The sequence below is a fragment of the Macrobrachium nipponense genome, chromosome 3 (genome assembly GCF_015104395.2).
Source record: "Macrobrachium nipponense isolate FS-2020 chromosome 3, ASM1510439v2, whole genome shotgun sequence".
Classification (NCBI taxonomy): Eukaryota; Metazoa; Arthropoda; class Malacostraca; order Decapoda; family Palaemonidae; genus Macrobrachium; species Macrobrachium nipponense.
This window is the reverse complement of record NC_087202.1, coordinates 91674124-91693773: the sequence shown is the minus strand read 5'-3', so window position 1 is coordinate 91693773 and position 19650 is coordinate 91674124. Positions and strand designations below refer to the sequence as shown.

Sequence of the window (19650 nt, the reverse complement as noted above, 5' to 3'; positions counted from 1 at the left end):
TCACCTACACCACCGCGTCATTCTTTTCTTTAACCGCCTAGGCGAGAGTCGTAGTTAACCTCTCTTGGCCTTTACCCGGTTCATTGCCCGTTTCACTTGTGTTTAGTGTATGTGTGTGTTTGGCTGATATTATGGCTTCTTCTACTCCTTCTCGACCCCGTCAACGTGTGAGCTCTGGAATTCCAGGTTTTCCGTGTTCTCGTTTTTTGGCTTTGGTGGCAACCGATCCCCACATCACGTGTAGCAGGTGCCGTTCTAATTTTTTTACTATAATGAATCCTTGCATGGAATGCCGGGCATGGCCTAAAGAGCAGTGGAAGTTATTTTATAGCAAGAGATCGGAGGGTTTTGACTCTTCCTTCTTGGGAAGATTTTTCACCTCTTCCTGATGTTTTGTCTCCTGCAGTATTCACTCCCCATAGTAGCGTTGTTCTTGTGTCTCCTTCCTTTTCTTCCATTGACTCATTGCTGTAAGTATCGGTAGGCCACCAGGCTGATGTTTGTAATGTCGCCCCTTCTTCATCGGAGTTAATTTGATTCCCGGGAGGGGGAAGGCTTTTTCATCATTCTCATTTATTCCAGAGTCGGAGGCGTCCACAATGGCAGCAATTTGGAAGACGCTCGGGCTAGGGGGTCCCCTGTCCTTGGAGGGGATGCTAATGCACTTTATGGAGGCTCGTTACCACCCTCCTCAGGCTGGCCAGGCCATCCCCCCCTCCTCAGGCTGGCCAGGCCATCCCCCCCTCCTCAGGCTGGCCAGGCCATCCCCCCTCCTCCCGGCCTCATCTCAGTGGGTAGTTGAGGTCAGCCATCTAGTATTGCCCAGCCAGTGACTTCAAGTTGGAGGGAAGCTGTGGCGTCAGCCCCGTTGATAACGTCACGGGATCTGTCGTTATGTATTCCTCTGCCAGTGGCGTCTGATTCCCCTCCACACCGATGGGAAGCCGTGACGTCATCACCACTTGTGACGTCACTCCCATTGATGACGTCGGTCCCAGTCGTCTCCTCTGCTCTGCCTCTCTCAGCCGTGACATCATCTCTGCCACCCAGTTCGCTACATCTCCCTTCCATGTCATCAGACCCTTCTCTTGCAGATCAGTCTGAGGTTATATGCCAGGCAGTGCTTAAGAGGTTGGACTCTGTTTTGGATGATAAGTTGGCTGTCTTGTCAGTTAGGAGGACTGGAAGGAAACATGCTGCTTCGTCTCCGCCTCCTGCGAAGAGACCACATAAGAAACCAGTGCTGTCTTCCTCTCCCTCTTCCCCCTCTATGCCATGTCAGCGTATCAAGCATTGGAAGGCTAAGGACTTTCCTCTTTCTTCGCCTATGAGGGAGAAACAATGTGGACGTGTTCTCAAGAGTGTTGGTGTTTTGGAGAATGTTAGTGTATCTTCCCTTGTGCAATCTGCAGTGGCTGCTTCGTCTCTGCATCGAATCGTGGACGTGTTACAACCTCCCCATCCATGCACATCGCAAGCGCGTTGCAACCTCCCCCATCCATGCACATCCCGAGCGTGTTGCAACCTCCCCCATCCATGCACATCCCGAGCGTGTTGCAACCTCCCCTGTCCGTGCACATGATGCAAGTGCTCCTCCTTCTCCAAGGCCTATTCGTCGCCGTAAGGATCTCAAGGCGCCTGTCAAGAGGTCGAAGGTGGTGAGCGCAGAGTTGGTGCAGCAGGAGTGTTTGCCTTCCCCTCTCACTGGTGCTTCCAAGAGTTCGACTCTGGTGGATTCTCCTTCAATCTCGAAGTGTTCGGGATTCCTCTCCAACTCACGTTCATACGTCTGCCACGCCTGTGACCATTCACAGACATGTTAATGAGTCAACTGTTGGAGGAGTACATAGTGATCTTCCTAATGTTATAGTGGGTTCGTCTCAGGAGCTGACGCATCGACCCAGCCCAGATAGGTTAGTTGGTGTCTCAGGCTGTTTGGCTGCTGATCCTTCCGTTAATTTTAAAGGGGAAGGTGGCTTAGAGGAGCCTACACATCCTTCTCATCATTGGTCTCCGTTGCCGGAGCAAGAGGAGGGAGACACGCAAGAGTTTTTGTCTTCCCTTTCAGAAGTTGTTGATCTCATTCGTGGGTTCAACAATTTGGAAAGTAGGACTCAGGCTCGATTGTCTTACACTCCTTTTTACTTGGAAGCCTTGCTGGGAGCTACACAGGATCCCAAATCATCTCTTCAGCTTCCCTTGTCGGGCACGCTGTTTCGGACCAGGACGGTTCGCTTCACTCTAGGGGCTCTGCCAAGCTGCTACCTCCCGCCTCTCATGAGACATAGGAAGTACTATGCTACGAACTCTGCATTTTTTATGTCGTGCCATCTTAACCCAGACATCATTCGCCTGAAGCCGGGATTGACTTTGGAGCAGGTGTGGTCGGTGGCTCCATCCTTGTCTCCGCAAGATGCCTCAGCATTGGAATCTATGGCAGCCTCCGTGTTGCAGAAGGTTTCTTGGCTGGACTTCAGGTCTGTGGTCATTGCCAAGATAGCTTCTGACAGGTCCCCAGAAGAGCTGGTGAGTGCAGCCTCGCTTGCCAGTCTGTTGCAGTCCGGAGGCAAGGTGTTTTCGTATATGGCTCACCTCAGTGTTAATTTATGGGCTAACCTTCTTCTGATTAGAAGAGACGCAGCTTTGTCTAAGATGGAGAGATCAGTTGACACGGAGTCCTTGGTGCGCTTAGGGAATAAAAGGTACTTTTACAGATATGGCAAAAAAGTATAGGTAAAATACATATTTCAAACATAACCAAATGTGATAAATACTTAAATTAAACATTCTATGAAATTTTACTTACCTAGGCATATATTTACACATGCACAGGGGTAGATAATGGATGAAAATGCAATATAACACTAATATTATATGCATACTATTTGTTGAAATCTTATTCTTTTAATATGAATGACAGAAAATAATAATATTCAACTATAATAATGGGCACTTTTATGTATATAATGAAAAAACTTTTAAGGGGCACTATCATGTATAAAGTGAAAAAATAAGCTTTTGTAAGGGGTACTATTAAGTATACAGTGGTCCCCCGTATTTGCAGGGCGAATAGTTAGAACCAGCGAATAGTTGGAACCCCTATAAAAAGGATTAAAACCTCCTATTTTGTCTGTTAAAACTCAAGAAAAACCCACTAAAAATTTTCATACCTGGTGTTTTTAATAGTTTTCTCACAAAAAGTGTATTTTATGATGAAATTGATTAAAAAACAGGAATTTGTGTATATTTCTCACAGAAAAATACCGTGAATAGGCGAATTTTCCGTGAATAAGGGGGGGAAATGTTCCAGAGAGAATCTGCAAATGTGTGAGTTCGCGAATCCGGAGAACGTGAATATGGGGGTCCAATGTATAGAGAAAAAAATTAACTTTTTTATTAAAAAGATCTTTCACCTATCTTGATTAAGGAGCACTAGTATGTATTAGCAAAAAACACGAGAGAACTTACGTATTAGGTGATTCTGTGCTGTGTGGTGCAACATAAACAAACATGCTGATTGGCTTGGATGCACCGGCAATGAAGTCGCTGATTGATCGACCCCAAAGACCCTTATTCACAGGAATTCAGTTTCCACTGTGTTTTGCATATTAGGGGTCTCCACGAGCTGAATACCCTTATTCACAGGAACCCTGTTCCCACATCATTTTTCAATACTAAGGATCTCCACATGGGCTTTCCAATCTCTCGACCACTTTGGAGTCTACATATGTAAGTACACTTATAATGGGAAAAGAAGGATATATTTAGAAGACTTTTGGAGCAAAAAAAAAAAAAAAAATTGCAATTTGGAGCTCTGGGGACCTTCTTAATATTGTGAATGCCTCAATTGTAAATGTAAGGAATCTGTGGCATCTGGCATCCGATATGTATACTCTCTTTTTTTCCATTTGTCCATCCGCCTGTGGTGTTTTTGTATGGTAACACTGCGTCCCAGGCTTTAGATAGTTACATTCAGCTTACATTCAACGATTATAATAATATCCTATTACGAATATTAACAGTGTAATTCGCATACAGTAAATTATTAAAACACTTTTCAGTTGCAAATGTACGCCCAGATATCCTTTTATTTACCTAAAACTTACACATAGCGTAACTATCTAAAGCCCGGGACGCAGTGTTACCATACAAAAACACCACAGGCGGATGGACAGATGAAAAAAAACAGAGTATAGTTGGGTTGGAAGCAAGTCAGAGACTGCGCTTGAATCCACTGACACATCAGTCTTTCTTCCAACCCAGGATGAAACTAGAGGGGTGGCTAGAGGTGGGAAGTCAATGGTAAGACCTCAGGTTTGTTAGCTATGAAAAATACAAATTAATTTAAAATTTGTCATTTGTTCATGCGTAGAACCAATCGTTGCAGGGAGATACGAGAATCCTGAACTGACTGGAGGTTCGGCACATCTGATCATTCTTCTTAGAAAAAATGAGAATTCTAAAGAAGAGGACCTAATCCTTTGAGATGTTAGATTTGTGGATATCATATATCTAACACTAAGTCCACTAGGTATAAATACAATGCAACATGTCCAAATTAAAAAGAACTATACTGTTCGAGCAACAAACCATGTTAGTCACAAGAAATGGGTTTGTTACCACTCCTCACTCCCCTAGCTGGAGAGAGGAGCTGAAGCTATTGAGAAGCAGATTTGTAAATTTTAAGGAATATAAAAGGTGCTGTAACAGTATGGCTGTAACGTTCACCTGCACCAAGCCACTTCCAGCATGTGATGTCTATGTATTCTTCAAACTGCCTGTAGGTATGAAGAAAGGAGAAAAGGGAAAGAAAAGAGACCAGTCATTTCATTCATTCCCTACTCCACACAATCATCTTAGCAAGATACAAACTGTCCTGCCAGAGGCAAAACAGTGTCCAAGAATCAATGGGCAACATCCTTCAAATAGAAGAAGGTGAAAGTGATGTGACGCAGTCAGGAACCAGCATTCAAAATCCTATGAACAGATAAGTTCTTCTTAATGCTCAGGAGGAACCTATTCCTTTGGTGTCATGCTCTTCTGCATGCACTGAATTGGTGACAGAATTTGACGATGAGAAGTAGGTATGCCTAATCACCTCATGTGGTTAAATGATAGGATATTCTGTGACACCTGTTTCTTGATCTGGCTTGGGTAAACATAAAGTCTACAACACCTGAGCTCTAGGTGATGAGCCCTTAAGATAAGAATGCAGTGCTTTTAATGGGTCAAAGCAGAAACTTTTGAAGGTTGCTGACAATAAACTCCACACCATACAGATTGGAAAAGGAGGTAAATCTGTCATTGTAAGAAGTGGGAATCTGGGTCTTAGCCACGAATTCCAGGCAAATTTGAAAGCTACTAACCCCAACCCTTTGAGAGTTTACGTCATGAAGCCTGACCAATGGAGCTTTCCAACTTTTCCAAGGAAGCTAAGGTCAGAAGCAAATAGTTTCTTCGAAGGAGCTCGAGTGAGACGTCTCAGTACCAGAGTAAGGTCCCACGTAGGAGGTCTGAATTTCCAAAGTGACCAAGACTGCTCAAGGCCCTTGAACTGCACAAAGAATTCCCAAGGCATAATGATGTCCACATTCAGATGAATTAAACACAAGACAGCCCTGTAGGTCCTTGCTGGTATAAACATAAAGAATTTCCTCTGTTCTGAAAAAGAGCCAGAAGGTCCTTATCTACTAAAAAGAAATTCTGAAATCCCGTCAATGACACCAATCACAGCAGCAGACGACTCATCTTGGATATGGCTAACAAAGATTCTCTGAAGTAGCCTTACATCTGAGTCGCGGCTCCACAAGAAAGATCTCTTGCTTGAAAGAGATACTGGACACACTCCACTCATGAAGAGATAAAGATCCTACTGATTGGTGGTATCTCTCCACAGAAGACTGGTGGAGAAAATTGTGCTAAGGTGGAATCTCTCTTGGCCACTCAGCTTAGGGTCATCTCAAGTCTTTGGAACCCATTACTCTGTTCAGGACATGACAAAACAAGCAGAAAGGAGATGCACAACCTCCTAGGTTGTTCCTAGTAAGCAGAGGGGAGTCGCCCACCCCAGCAAGGAGATCTGGGACCATGAACAGTACCCCTCTAGCTTACAGTTGAACCTTGTAGCGAAGAGGTCTAACATGGTTCTTCTCCAAGTAGACAGAGGAGATAATAGGATAACCCAAGGGGATGTCCTATGATAATATGCTCTGCGCAGAAATGTTCTAAATATCCTATTGTCAACTTGTGCACTGTCAAAGGAATTGCACTGTAGACATCAGAGATGTCCCCATGCTGCCAAAGGAACGTGCATCCCCAACAGAGGAGACACCCTAAGAGGTGATCCCCTATGATGACACGAGTTCATTATGCTATTCATCAGAGATGTCCTATGATGATAGGACATAACCAACCACCCTTTTTTTGACTAAGGAACCACCATGGTGATGTTTCTGAGCAAAGTAGCACAGCACTAAAGATGGATCTCAACATTGTATGTATTTACTCCCAGTGGACTGAGTTTTAGATACCTATATATTTAATCCCTCACAAGCTTAGGCCCTCTTCTTTAGACTTCTCATTTCTAGGAAGAGTTCAGGATTCTTGTACCTCCCTCCAAGTATAAGTCTATCCTCTTAAGACCGAAGGTTTGTTTTGCATGTGAGCAAATGACAAATTTTTAATCAAGTTGTATTTTCCATAGCTAACAAACTTGAGGTGTTAACATTGACTGCCCACCACTAGCTGCCCCTCTGGTAATCCTGAGTTGGAAGAAAGACTGAATGCATCAAGGGGGGGTATTCAAGTGCAGTCGCTGACCGCTCTCCACCTCTTCTACACTTTAGATACCAGATTCCACAGATTCCTTGCATTTACAATTTTTTATTGTTGTTAATCAGTTTCCAGTTGGCGCCAGATTTATCCTTTTGTTAAGACCACAGGTTTGTCAGCTATGAAATACAAAATGATTAAAAATTTGTCATTTAGCTTTGGAAAAACAGCATTTTCAAGAGAATTTTACAGATGCCAACACTCATATGGTAAAGATATTTAACAGCAGTGACACAAACTCTCCAAATAAATAATAGTACATTTACTCTACATATGAAATACTGTATCTAAAATTCTGACAAATTTAACAGACTTCTAAAGACCTACATTCACAAAAACAGATCCAGAAAATACATATATTACATACAGTATTTTTTAAATGTATGAAGCTCTCTTACAGACAACTTTGTCAATACCTGTGACGTTACTACTGGTGGAACAATTCCCGTTGGAAATAGATTTGTACTTCCTTTAACACTTGAAAAGAAACCCGTTATTAAGGATAACTGGGGAACTGTCTATATGACAAAAACCATTTAGTTTGATTATAAAATAACACAAAACAAATACTGACCTATAGTAAACACTAAGGCTCTTAAGTCAAGCACAACTGGGAATTACAGTCACATCTATGTTTCATAAACATGAAGTCAGGCTAACCCTGTTTACCCTTTTGGTAACCTAAAATTATCTTCAGAAACCTCAAATTATCTATCAAATGTTAAAAAAGTAATTGAATAATGAGTTTTAATAACAAAATTGTTGAATATTATTGCCTTACTGCTAATTATCACTTTGCCAAACAAGAAAAAGTAGCATGGTAATTAGTAAGCCTAGCGATTTACTCCTTAACTTCTCATCTTGCAAGAGGTCTACTGGCTCCTAATTTAAACGAATCAAGCCTACCCGTTCAAATCTTAAAGAACTAAAACTTTTCAAGGGATCTTAAAATTAAGCTTGATTGGTGTTAAGATGTTAAAAAAGTGCTTAGTCAAACACAATATCTGGAGTAAAACCTTGAGATTATTTAATTTTTTTCTACAGACCAGTGTAATAACGAAGAGGGCTGGCATATGCATTGTTGTCACATCTGTGCGAGTGGGACACACAGAAAACCAAGGCAGTCACTGTAGGGCAGGAGACAGAGCCCTCCTGTCCCGAGTCCTTTATATTTTATCACTGTCCCAACAGCATATGTTGGCCGAGGCCAACATATGCCCTTGGAGTCACAGAGCCACCGTTCTCCCAAATCCTGCAATGGAGGAGATTATGGCAAAACCTCAACATTCAGCTGGGGAACGGGAAGGGCCATGGCAAATCTCTTGACACCTGGAACCTCCTGACTCAGCCTCTAGGTTTTTGGATATTTCCTTCCCCCTCATGAGTCTAGAATAAAGAAATAGTAAAGCGAGGTAAGGAGAATTTCCTGTCACCTGGTTTTAGAGTGAGGAGACACTGAAATTCTGTTGATTGGAACACTGTTGTTGCCTCAACTTAGCTGTGTACCTGTAGGAAAAACCAGGGAACCCACCCCCGTACCCAATGACGGTCAATTATCTGGCCTTGCAAGTGACTAACCTTTGCAAACCCAAAAAGACTAATAGTATCAGTCAACCTTGGGAAAACAGCACAGCTGCTGAGGAACAATCAGATGCTTTTCTGTTCTAGACAAAGCCTCCCCCAAAAGTTCTGGTCAAATTTCCTTAAAATGTGCTTATTAGGTGATGGTCTACACAAAAGCATTTACATGTGTCTTGGAAAATTCTAGTCATATTCCCTTAAAAGATGCTCACTGACTGATGGGTCTTGATACTTCTGAACCCAGAAAAGAAAAAGGAAAAGTTTGAAGGAACAAAAATATGCGAAGAGCAATAGTACTCAAGTTTCTCCTTCGAGTGCAGTTCTTCTGGTCTTAGGGTCTCATCTCCAAAAGTGCAGGCTTCAACTGCTGTAGCTCACAACTCCATTCCGATGTATGGGTCCTCCTCAGCTCTACCTTGAAGTGTGTTCCCATTGCCACTAATCTTGTCTGTTTTCTATTAATATTGCTCTTGCACACTGTTATCTACTGTGTGTTCTCTCACAGGATGTCTCTTTGTAAATTTGCTTGTAAATATACAAAGGGGCTGCTGTTACTTTTTGTTCTTGTCTTTTATGATAGTATGTCGGTTGTCAATGTAATTTTACGACGAAAAGTGCAAAGAAATATTAGGAAAACAACTAAAAGTAAAAAAAAAAGTTACTGAATCTTCGTTCTCGGTAAATTTACGTAAATATTTTCCAACAAACATGCTAAGAATTTGTTACCGCTTTAATTTCTTATCTCTGGATATTGTGTGAGCAGTAATTACAATTTTACAAAATATAACAAAATTATTTATTAGAAAAAACACACATAAGTTGGTCAAATTTACAATTGCCTTGTAAGAGGCCCCACAAGTGTTTGTAAATAGTCATTTTCAACTTCTTGTGGAAGGTAGGGAAATTTTTTAAAATTATTTTTCTTTCACCATGTACATTTGCATATCTTCCTCTTTCCATTGATGTTAATATTATTACAGGATGGAAAAAAAGAAAATAAGAAACTATATTTATTCCTATCTTTATAGTCACAACACTACTCAGGATCTGGTCTCCATAATGTAATACCTACTATCTTAATACAGTAATTAGTAATTCTATGGAAATCTGCTTGTCCAAAGCATAAACTATCACACATCACTAGTCTACTGTACCCTAAACCCTACAGTCACACTGGTAATAGCATGTCTGTTGATCAAACAAATAGACTGAAAAGTAATATCCAGCCTTTCTTACAAGGTACCACATTTCAGATAAAAGTTTATATGGGGTTACATAAGCCTAATGGGGAAAAAAAACTTCACTGTAAATCTATACCTTTCTAACAAAGTGGATACCATACTGTAAATGGGACAAATCAAGCATTGTTCATATCCTACTTTTCAACTTATTGAACATTGTTCATTTAAACACTATCCTTATATAAACTTTCAAATACAATAACATGTACATGCTAATTCAGTAAGATGAAATCTAAACTGAACCTGCAGAACCTCCTTGCTTTGAGCAACAAAATATATCTACAATAATGTGAACACCAAGCAATGCTATTGGCCCTCATCGAATAATGTGGCTATAGCCCATCTCTAGAATACACTGGTTAAAACCAAGTACATACTAAGTGTACTGGCAACCACTTATGTTACAAATATCACTGTATAATGAAGTAATACTAACTTACTCTGGGAATCAGAGTAAACTATAAATATAATTATATATATATATATATATATATCTATATATTATATATATATATATATATATATATATATATATATATATATATATATATATATATATATATATATATATATATATATATATATATATATATATATTAAACATTTTGAGTCCTTAGTTAACATGGGTTAGGGGATTATTTACAAACTCATTACACAATGACACTACACCAGGTACATTAGTTAGCAAAACTACCAAACTAAATTAGTAGTAAACTTTACATTTAGCTACAAAATCTAATACTTCCATATTAATCACAGCAGGTAAATAATATTTGACAAAGTTGGCCCTCATACAACTTAATTTCAATAACCAATCAGTTTGAAAGGTGCCAGGAATCGAAAGTATAAATACCCATTAATTTAAGATTACTGTAGTTACAGGAAAAAAATAAAAATGGCAATATCTGTCAAAAATTCAGTTATCAATTTAACTTTGGAATGTAAAAATCATATAGTACTATGTGTATTTTGGTCAATTATTCTTCAACAATCATATTTTGTCTTAGGAACATAAAGAGTACATTATGCTGTAGGAACATGAAGAGTAACATTGTGCTGTGTTGTGACAGGAATTAAAACTATACAACTTATTGTTAAAATCAATCTTCAGTCCCCTCCTTTCTGGCAATTCATTACAAAATAACCTGAACAGTACTTTTCAATTCATTACAAAATAACCTGAACAGTACTTTTCAAAACAATACACAGAAGTCTACCAACATTTCTGTACAACCAACAAAGATCTAGCAAGTTAACCATTGCAAAAACAAAATGCTAATCTTTGCATTTATTAAATTTAGAAGTTTTAACAATTTGCACTTAATCAATTTAAAAGTTTTATGAATTTATCTATATGATAATTTACAAAAAAGTAAACTAAGACCAAGTACTAATGTCCTTAAAATGCAGGTTTAGATTCAGGAAATACGTAGTATTTTTGGTAGCTGCTGTTCATCCTCAAAGTAGTTACACTCTCATGGTCCCCCCAGAGCTCCCATCACACAGACCAACCAATTACAAGAATAACCTTATAATTGGTCTTAACCAGAGTACTAGTGTTGTTGGTACACTGACTGAATATAAGGGACACAAGACAGGAAACTCTTATCTCCTGTCATACTGCAACTGTCTCAGCTTTCTCTATGTCCCACTCGCACAGATGTGATGAGTATGTCAGTCATTTTCCTCATTACACACTATGTCTGTGTGCAAGATAAATATTCACCCCAGTCCCATGCTTTTTCATCAGAAAAAGTAAGCGGGTTTGAGGATTCACAGTGGCTACTAAAAATTGGTTTATCCCCTGTCAGGACGACAAATTTTCTAAGACAATTTGTATTTTCCATAGCTACAAACCTTTGGTCTTAACAATAGGATAATTTCTAGCGCCTAGCTGGATCTGGTTAAAAAACAGATGAAAACAAGGAATCTTGTGATATCTGGCAACGCATGCGTAGATCGGATGAAGGATGGTCGAAGACCATTCACCTACGATCACGCATCAGTCTTTCTTTGACCGCCTGGGCAAGAGTAATGTTTACCTCTCTTGGCCTTTACCCAGTTCATTGCCCGTTTTGCGTGTGTGTGTGTGTGTGTGTGTGTGTGTGTGTGTGTGTGTGTGTGTGTGTGTGTGTGTGGTGTTGTGGTGTGTGTGTGTGTGTGTGTGTGTGTATTTAACAGATGTTATGGCTGCTTCTGCTCCTTTTGATTACCCGGGTCTATTCCTAAATGCAAGGTAAGGGTTATTTAGCGTATAGTCTATGTCAGTTGGTACATAATTAAAATCAATAATTATTTGAATTATCATACCAAAAGTGTATAAAATCATTATATCTAAGATTTTAAATTGTTTAGCAAAGCTCACCATTTTGAAAACATACTTTTTGTATTCCCTTGAAAAAAAGAAAACTGAAACTCGGTGATTTATGGTGCAAAGTTTCAGTTAATGGTGCCTCAGTTAGGTATGTTATAATATAACTATTATCGGCATCTTAAGGCACTGATAACCAAAATTCATCCGTTACGACACCATAAGTCGCCAATTTTAATGGGGCTACACAACCGCCATAAAACCCAATTGCCATTAACAGAGTACGCCAATAACTATGGACTGCCTGTATTTCCTTTAAGATTTTAAAAGAACCCTGATTTTCATAAACAAGAAGTTACTCTAATCTAATTTACCCTTACGGTAAAAAAACTCAGCAATTTATGGCGCCATAATGGCGCTGATAACTGGTTATTGGCACCATAAGCACAATTATGGTGTGTCTGTTAGGTATGTTATGGCACCATAGGGCACCGATAACCGGAACTAGGCCTGTTATGGCGCCATAAATCACCGATTTTATGACACTACACAAGCGCCATAAAACTGGATCGCCGATAAGAGTCTGCTGATAACCAGGAACTGCCTGTATTATTACCTTAATGCTAAATATCACTGCCAAACAAGAATAATAGCATGGCAATTGCACTGTAGCCGAGCGATCTACTTCTAACTTCTTGTCTTGCAAGAGCCCTACTGGCTCCCAATTTAAACAAATACAGACTGTCACCTGTTATCAACGATCCAGTTTTATGGGGCTTGACTAACGCCATAAATCGTCGATTTTTGGCACCACAACAGGACGAGTTCCAGTTATTGGCACCATAAAGGTGCTTATGGTGCCGATAACCGGTTATCAGCACCACAAGCACCATAAATCACAGAGTTTTGGTTAATGGCGATTTTCACTTATCGGCACACCCCCAGGAACGGAACCCCCGCCAATAACCGGGGACTGCCTATATAAGCCTACTGTTACAATCTTAGGGACCTAAAATGTTTCACAAAAGTCCTAAAACTAAGCTTGAGTGGTGTTATGACGACTGAAAAGTATAGTCAAAACACAATTTCTGGAAAAAAAACCTGGGGATTATTGAACTTTTCTGCAGGACACAGTGTAATGCGGATGATCGCAGCCTGTCTTGTGGAGGCATGGGAGGACCATGAGTGTGTAACTCCTTTGAGGATGAATAGCGCTTATGCTATCAAAAAGATCTGTTAGATTCATCAATTTTTCAAAAACGTAGAAGAAAAATAAAAAAAAATTGCATTTCATTTTGAGGCTGACAGTCGGCATACAATACTTGCACAGAAAGTTCGTTTATGTACACACTTTAAACAATGTTAATACAACTCTGTTCTTAGACGTCTCAGCGTACATAATTTATTGCCGAAGTTTCACATTGCTTCGATGCATTTTCAAGGCTGAGAAATTGATAAAAATACAAACATATAAGACTCATCACTGATAAAACACGGTATAATATTTAAATGTTTTAGTGTCCAATTTCAAATATTATACCGTGTTTTATCAGTGACGAGCCTTATGTTTGTATTTTTATCAATTTCCAAGCCTTGAAAATGCATCGAAGCGATGTGAAACGTCGGCAATAAATTATGTATGCTGAGAGTATATATTATAAAAATGCTGAAAACAGCCTATTTTGTTTAGTTAAAACTCAAGAAAAACTCACTATAAATTTTTATTTCTGGTTTTTTAAGTTTTATCACAGTAAGTGCATTTTATGATGAAAATGATAAAAATCCATAAATTATGATCCCTCTTTCTACCTATTTGTGTAGGAAGTACAGCAAAAAAAAATTATGGTGAGGAAATATTATACCAGGTTGCTTTTAAATTACTTACTTAAATAACCTTTTATGTATAACTGCTTTGAGTCACTACCAAAAAAATAATGGTGAGGGAATATTATACCAGGTTGCTTTCAAATTACTTACTTAAATAACCTTTTATGTATAACTGCTTTGAGTCACTACCAATTCTAGTCTTGTGATAATCTTTTATCCAAAGTTACATTAGCTCTTGTACAATATAAAAAAAATTGCTTACCATTTCTGGCTCACCTTTTCCAAATGGAACCAGAAAATATTTTGACCTTTTTTATAATACTAATAAAAAATAAACAATAAGCACATGGTAAAAAAAGATAAAGCACACAGAAGGGTGGTAGTACATGAATTTGATGATTTTAATTTCAATGAAATTTGATCATTTTAATTTCACTGCCAGTTCCAGCTGTAACCCTTACTTACCTTAAGAAAACCTGCATTTTTAAGAGAATTATACAGATGCCAACATTCGCATGATAAACAATTATATGGTGTGATTATCCAACCATGATTAAAGATTTAATTGCAGGGATACAAACTAAATAACTACTACATATTAGTTACTGTATCTAAAAATCTGAAGAATTTAACATTCCAAAGAACTACATTCACAAAATATAGCCATAACACACATATAGGGTATTTTCAAATGTATGAAGCTTGAATACAATAAGAGTCCTTTGCAAGACAATGAAGATTACGATGTTTTCCAGTACTGTATACAGTTTAAAATACTTTGTTAGATAAAGATAAAAATGCTTAACTTTCATACTCCTGGGCAATTAACTTCGCGATAGTGTTTAGTTGTATGTGGGAGGTGCCTTCATAAATGGTCCCTATTTTACAATCCCGGTAGTACTTTTCTACAGGGTAGTCCTTAGTGAATCCAACCCCACCCATCAGCTCAATGCATTTTGAAGTTACCCGCGTAGCTACCTCTGTAAAGTTAAAAGTAAATTTGCTACTGGAATAACTTTCAGGATTGGGTTACACAAGTCAATAAGGATAAATATTCGAAGTACATTCATGGGGGATGGGGGATGGGTTCCAGTCCCCTCTGCAAATAGCTGGAATCTGCAAATACTTAGAACCCCTCTAAAAAAGCTTAAAACTGCCTACATGTTTTGTTAGTTCAAACTCAAGAAAAACTTACTGAAAATGCTTACACCTAGATTATTTAATAGTTTTATCACAAAAAGTGCATTTAATCATGAAATTGATAAGAAAATACAGTAATTTGTAGATATATCCCATAGAAAAATAGCGCAACCGTGAATACACGATTTTTCCTGCGAATAATGGGTAGATATGGTCCATATAGAAATGATATTTTCATAATAAAATAAATTTTTGAACATACTAACCTGGTAGTTATATATATAGCTTACGTCCCTGACGTCACGGCAGAATTTCAAACACTCGCAGCAATTGCCGATTGGGTAGTCAGGTGTACCACCTGTGCGCCCTCTACCCAGGTACCTGGAACCATTCCAACTATTCCTCAGATCTTCCATGCCCCTAGTCTCTAGAGGGGAGGAGGGTGGGAATTAAATTATATATATAACTACCAGGTGAGTAAGTTCAAAAATTTATTTTATTATGAAAATATCATTTTTAAACATCTAACTCACCTGGTAGTTATAGTACATATATATACAGTGGTACCTCGAGATACAAAATTTCCGTTCCGAGACGGCCTTCGTATTATGAGTTTTTCGTAACTTGGAACACATTTTACATGTAAAATGGCTAATCCGTTCCAAGCCCTCCAAAAACACCCCAGTAAATTATATTTCCAGGCCTAAAACACATGTTCTAGGGTTACGACGGAAGAAATATGACTCCAAAAAGGCAAAATACTGTACATACTTGAGTAATATTCAACTGCATGTAATATTCAACCCCATTTTTACTGCATATATTAGGACTTTAGCATATGTCCCTTAGCAATAAGCCTAGCCTATGTTAGCGGTTGCTACTGTAGCCTAGTCTATGATTCTGACATCTAAACCTAAGAGCTAAAAGCTTAGAATAAGCCAATAAAATGTATAAATAATCAGTATGTACTCATTTCAAATAATTATTAATTAATCATTAACTATAATAAACAAACAAACAAAAAACAAACCTTCCGATCGATTGTTTACATCCAGCTCTTACCCGTCTTAGAGTATCGAACGAGCGCCAAGCAATCATTTTTCCTAGCACACAGTAAGCCATAAATTGTCATTAGTATCTCTCTTCAACTAATGAAACCACAAAACAGTATAATAACCATTCATTTCTATTCTTTATTCTATCTTTACCTAATGAAGATACCGAGTTACCGACAGCTATAATGAAACATGCGTATACGTAACGTAATAATAAAACAGAAGAAGAATTCTAAAAAATACGTATTTGTTGGCAGTCTGATTTATTTTATATTTTATGATATCTAATTCACAATTTTTTTTATTAAATGTATTGCATGTACTCATTTCAAATAATTATTAAGTAACCATTAACTATAATAAACAAACAAAAAAAAGCTTCCAAACGTCTGTTTACATCCAGCACTTACGAGTATCGAACGATCGCCAAGCAATCACTTTTACACAGTAAGCCATAAATTTTCATTATCTCTCTTCAACTACTGAAACTACCAAACAGTATAATAACCATTCATTTCTATTCTTTATTCTATCTTTACCTAATGTTTTCTTTATTAAATGTATTGCATGAATAAGTTTTTCAATTTACAGCAACCTTTTACCAATAGAATACTTAAAGCACAAGGGGTAGATGCTGACCAATAGGAGAGCAGGACCTTATGGGGTGACTAGCATCAGGAACCAATGGGAGAGCGGGAGGATGGTGGCGAGTTTACTCCAGTTTGGCGGCGCGGGAGTTTTAAAATTGTTCTCGGTGGTCCGGGCGAATCTCGGGACTTTACAGCAACAACCTTTCGTATCTTGAAAACTTTTCTTATGTAGAGCAGTAAAATTTTTCGCATTGGCTTTCGTAACTTGGATTTTTCGTAAGTTGAGCCTTTCGTATCTCGAGGTACTACTGTATAGCTGATTGACACCTTTGGTGGCGGGTCAAAGACAGCTAACATCGTTGGAATTGACATAAGGGTTAATAAACCAACTTAAGGTTCCTACCTGTTAAGGAAGCTGACTTCAATGATATTATGCCTCATTATGTCTGTATTCCTTAAGAGATCCAGCGATCCACCCAGGGGGCTGAAGACCTCTAGGAGCTGTCAACCAGTGTATAACCTCTATGTGACTAGGCCTCCTAAAATACCCTTGTTCCAGGCACTACCAAGGAACAAAATGACCACCTGACTAAAAGTCAATGATTGCGGAAGACTGCGTCCAGTCTTCACAAACAATCATAAAAATGTAATCATTCCAAGGAAAGAACAAAAAGGGTATTGGGTTATGGGATTGCAGGAGTAGTCCCTTCTCCCACTACAGAACTAGACGCTACAAACGGACACAGCGTGCGGCAGTCTTTGTCTACTGTTTGGACTTGTTTAAGGTAGTGTGAGGCAAACACTAGTGTCCTGAGAGTGTGGACGCTTGGCGTCCAGGTTGGATGGACGGACGCCTGGAGTCCTTAGATGGACGCTTGGAGTCCTTAGATGGACGCTTGGCGTCCTGAACAGGAGGACGCCTGTCGTCCTGATCAGGACATCTGCGCTTATGCGAGCGAGGACGCCTGTCGTCCTGTCGTCCTAGGCATGAGGACGCTTGTCGTCCCCATCTGGAGGACGCCTGTTGTCCTGATCGGGGGGATGTTTGTCGTCCCGATTGTGAGAAACTCTTTTGATAGGGAAGCTGACTTCGAGGCTCCTGCCTCTTTAGTCTGCTTTCCTAATGAGCCTCACAAAGGTACTGGAAGAGGACACATGGTTGTTCTTGCACTACTCTCTAAATACCTCCCACTTGGATTGGTATACCTTAACGGTGGATGACCTAATTGCTGTTGCGATCGCGCCCGCTGCTTCTTTCGAAAAACCTCTAGGTCTTGTGAGTTTTTCAATAGTCTGAAGGCAGTTACTTGTAGCACTTGGAGGTTTTAGTGAAACCTTTCCAAGTGAGGTTTCTTGAGTAGAACTACCCTCTGAGGTAGGCTTCTCGGGATGTCCACCTTCCATTCCAGTCCCTCTGTGAAGCATTCACTTGTCGGCCAGTAAGGGGCCATCAGATTCATTCTGGTCCCCTTGTGCGACACAAATCTTTTAGCAATTTGTGTATATATTGAACTGGGGAAAAGCATAAACATCTAAGTTGGACCAGACCACCAGAAAACACGTCCATGTACATCGCTTCTGGATTTGGAACAGGAGAGCAGTAAGTCTCTAACCTCTTTGCTTACGCTGTTGCGAAGAGATCTATGTACGGGCGTCCCCAAAGTCGCCTCATGCAATGTCCATTATGTCGAGAGGACGACATTCTTCTCCTTTGACCAGCGAAGAAGTTCTCTTGCCGTCTCATACAGAGACCTTGATTGAGTGCCTCCTTGTTTGCTGATGTAGGCCAACACTGTCGTGTTGTCAGCTTTGACCTGCACGACTCTGTTCTCTACTAAGTGTTGGAGCCTTCTAAGAGCTAGAGAGATAGCGGTTAGCTCCTTCTGATTGATATGACACTTCTCCTGTTCTCTGATTCAGGAGCCCGAGGCTTCTTTCTTCCCTAGTGTTGCTCCCCATCCTGAGTCCGACGCGTCGGAGAACAACACTAGGTCTGGGTTCCTTTGATATAGAGAAAAGCCCTTCTGGAGCTTGACGGGGTCGCTCCACCACTCTAAATACGGCCTTATTGGCTCTGAAATGGGGATGCATTTGGTCTCCAGTTCTATTTCCTTGTCGCAGTTCTGATTTAGATGAAACTGCAACGGGCATAGATCCAGTCTTCCCACGAAGACAAACTATTCTAGCGAGGAAAGAGTCCCCAGCAGACTCATCCATTCCCTCGCTGAGCATGTCTGTCTCTTTAGACTCGTAAGGTTTTCTAAGGCATGTTCCGTCCTTGCTTATAGACGGAAAAAACCCGAAAATCCCGACCTCGACTCTTCATCCCAAGGTATTGAATCTCTTGGGATGGGGTCAGCTGAGACTTCGCCCTGTTTATTAACAGACTTAATTTCTTTGCTAACTGCATCACGGTCTGAAGATCCTCCAGGCAGCGTGAGCGGGAAGGAGCTCTGAGGAGCCAGTCGTCCAAGTACAAGGTGATTCTGATGCCTCTCGTGTGAATAAAACCTGCTACATTGGTCATCAGCCTTGTAAAAATCTGTGGAGCTGTGCTTAGGCCAAACAGAGAGCCCAAAACTGGTACCTTGCCCCTGTGGACTAATAAAACTCGGGTGTATGGAGATGTGAAAATACGCATCCTGGAGGTCCAGTGAGACCATCCAGTCGTTCTGTCTGACTGCTGCTAGAACCGATTTTGTCGTTTCCATCGTGAACTTTGTTTTCTGCACAAATACCATGAGTGCACTCTCGTCTAGCATTGATTTCCAACTCCTCAAGCTTTTGGGAACCAGGAATAATCGATTGCAGAATCCTGGGGATTCCAGATCCTGAATTCTCTTTATTGCCTCCTTCTGCAACCTTATAGACACTTGTTATTGTAGAGAGCCCGCCTTGGATCTGTTCTTGTATTCGGCTGAAAGGTCTATTGATCTTGCTGCTAGAGGGGGTCTCATCAGGAAAAGAATCCTCCACCCCTCTTTGAGTAAGTGAATGGACCATAGGTCTGCTCCTGCTCCCCATCCTGTTCTCTCAAACTTGCCAGAAGTTGATCAGACCGTCTCTTGCCGAAA

General features: G+C 39.9%; 1 protein-coding gene across 1 annotated transcript in view; it reads right to left on the bottom strand.

Moving 5' to 3' along the window:
* Window positions 1–9409: 9409 nt before the first annotated feature.
* LOC135222446 (short/branched chain specific acyl-CoA dehydrogenase, mitochondrial-like) overlaps window positions 9410–19650 on the bottom strand; it is a 223558-nt gene continuing 213317 nt past the window's right edge. The window contains exon 9 of the mRNA XM_064260532.1: window positions 9410–14771. Coding sequence (XP_064116602.1) covers window positions 14593–14771 — 179 coding nt within the window. The 3' untranslated portion in view covers window positions 9410–14592. The remainder of the gene's footprint in view (window positions 14772–19650) is intronic.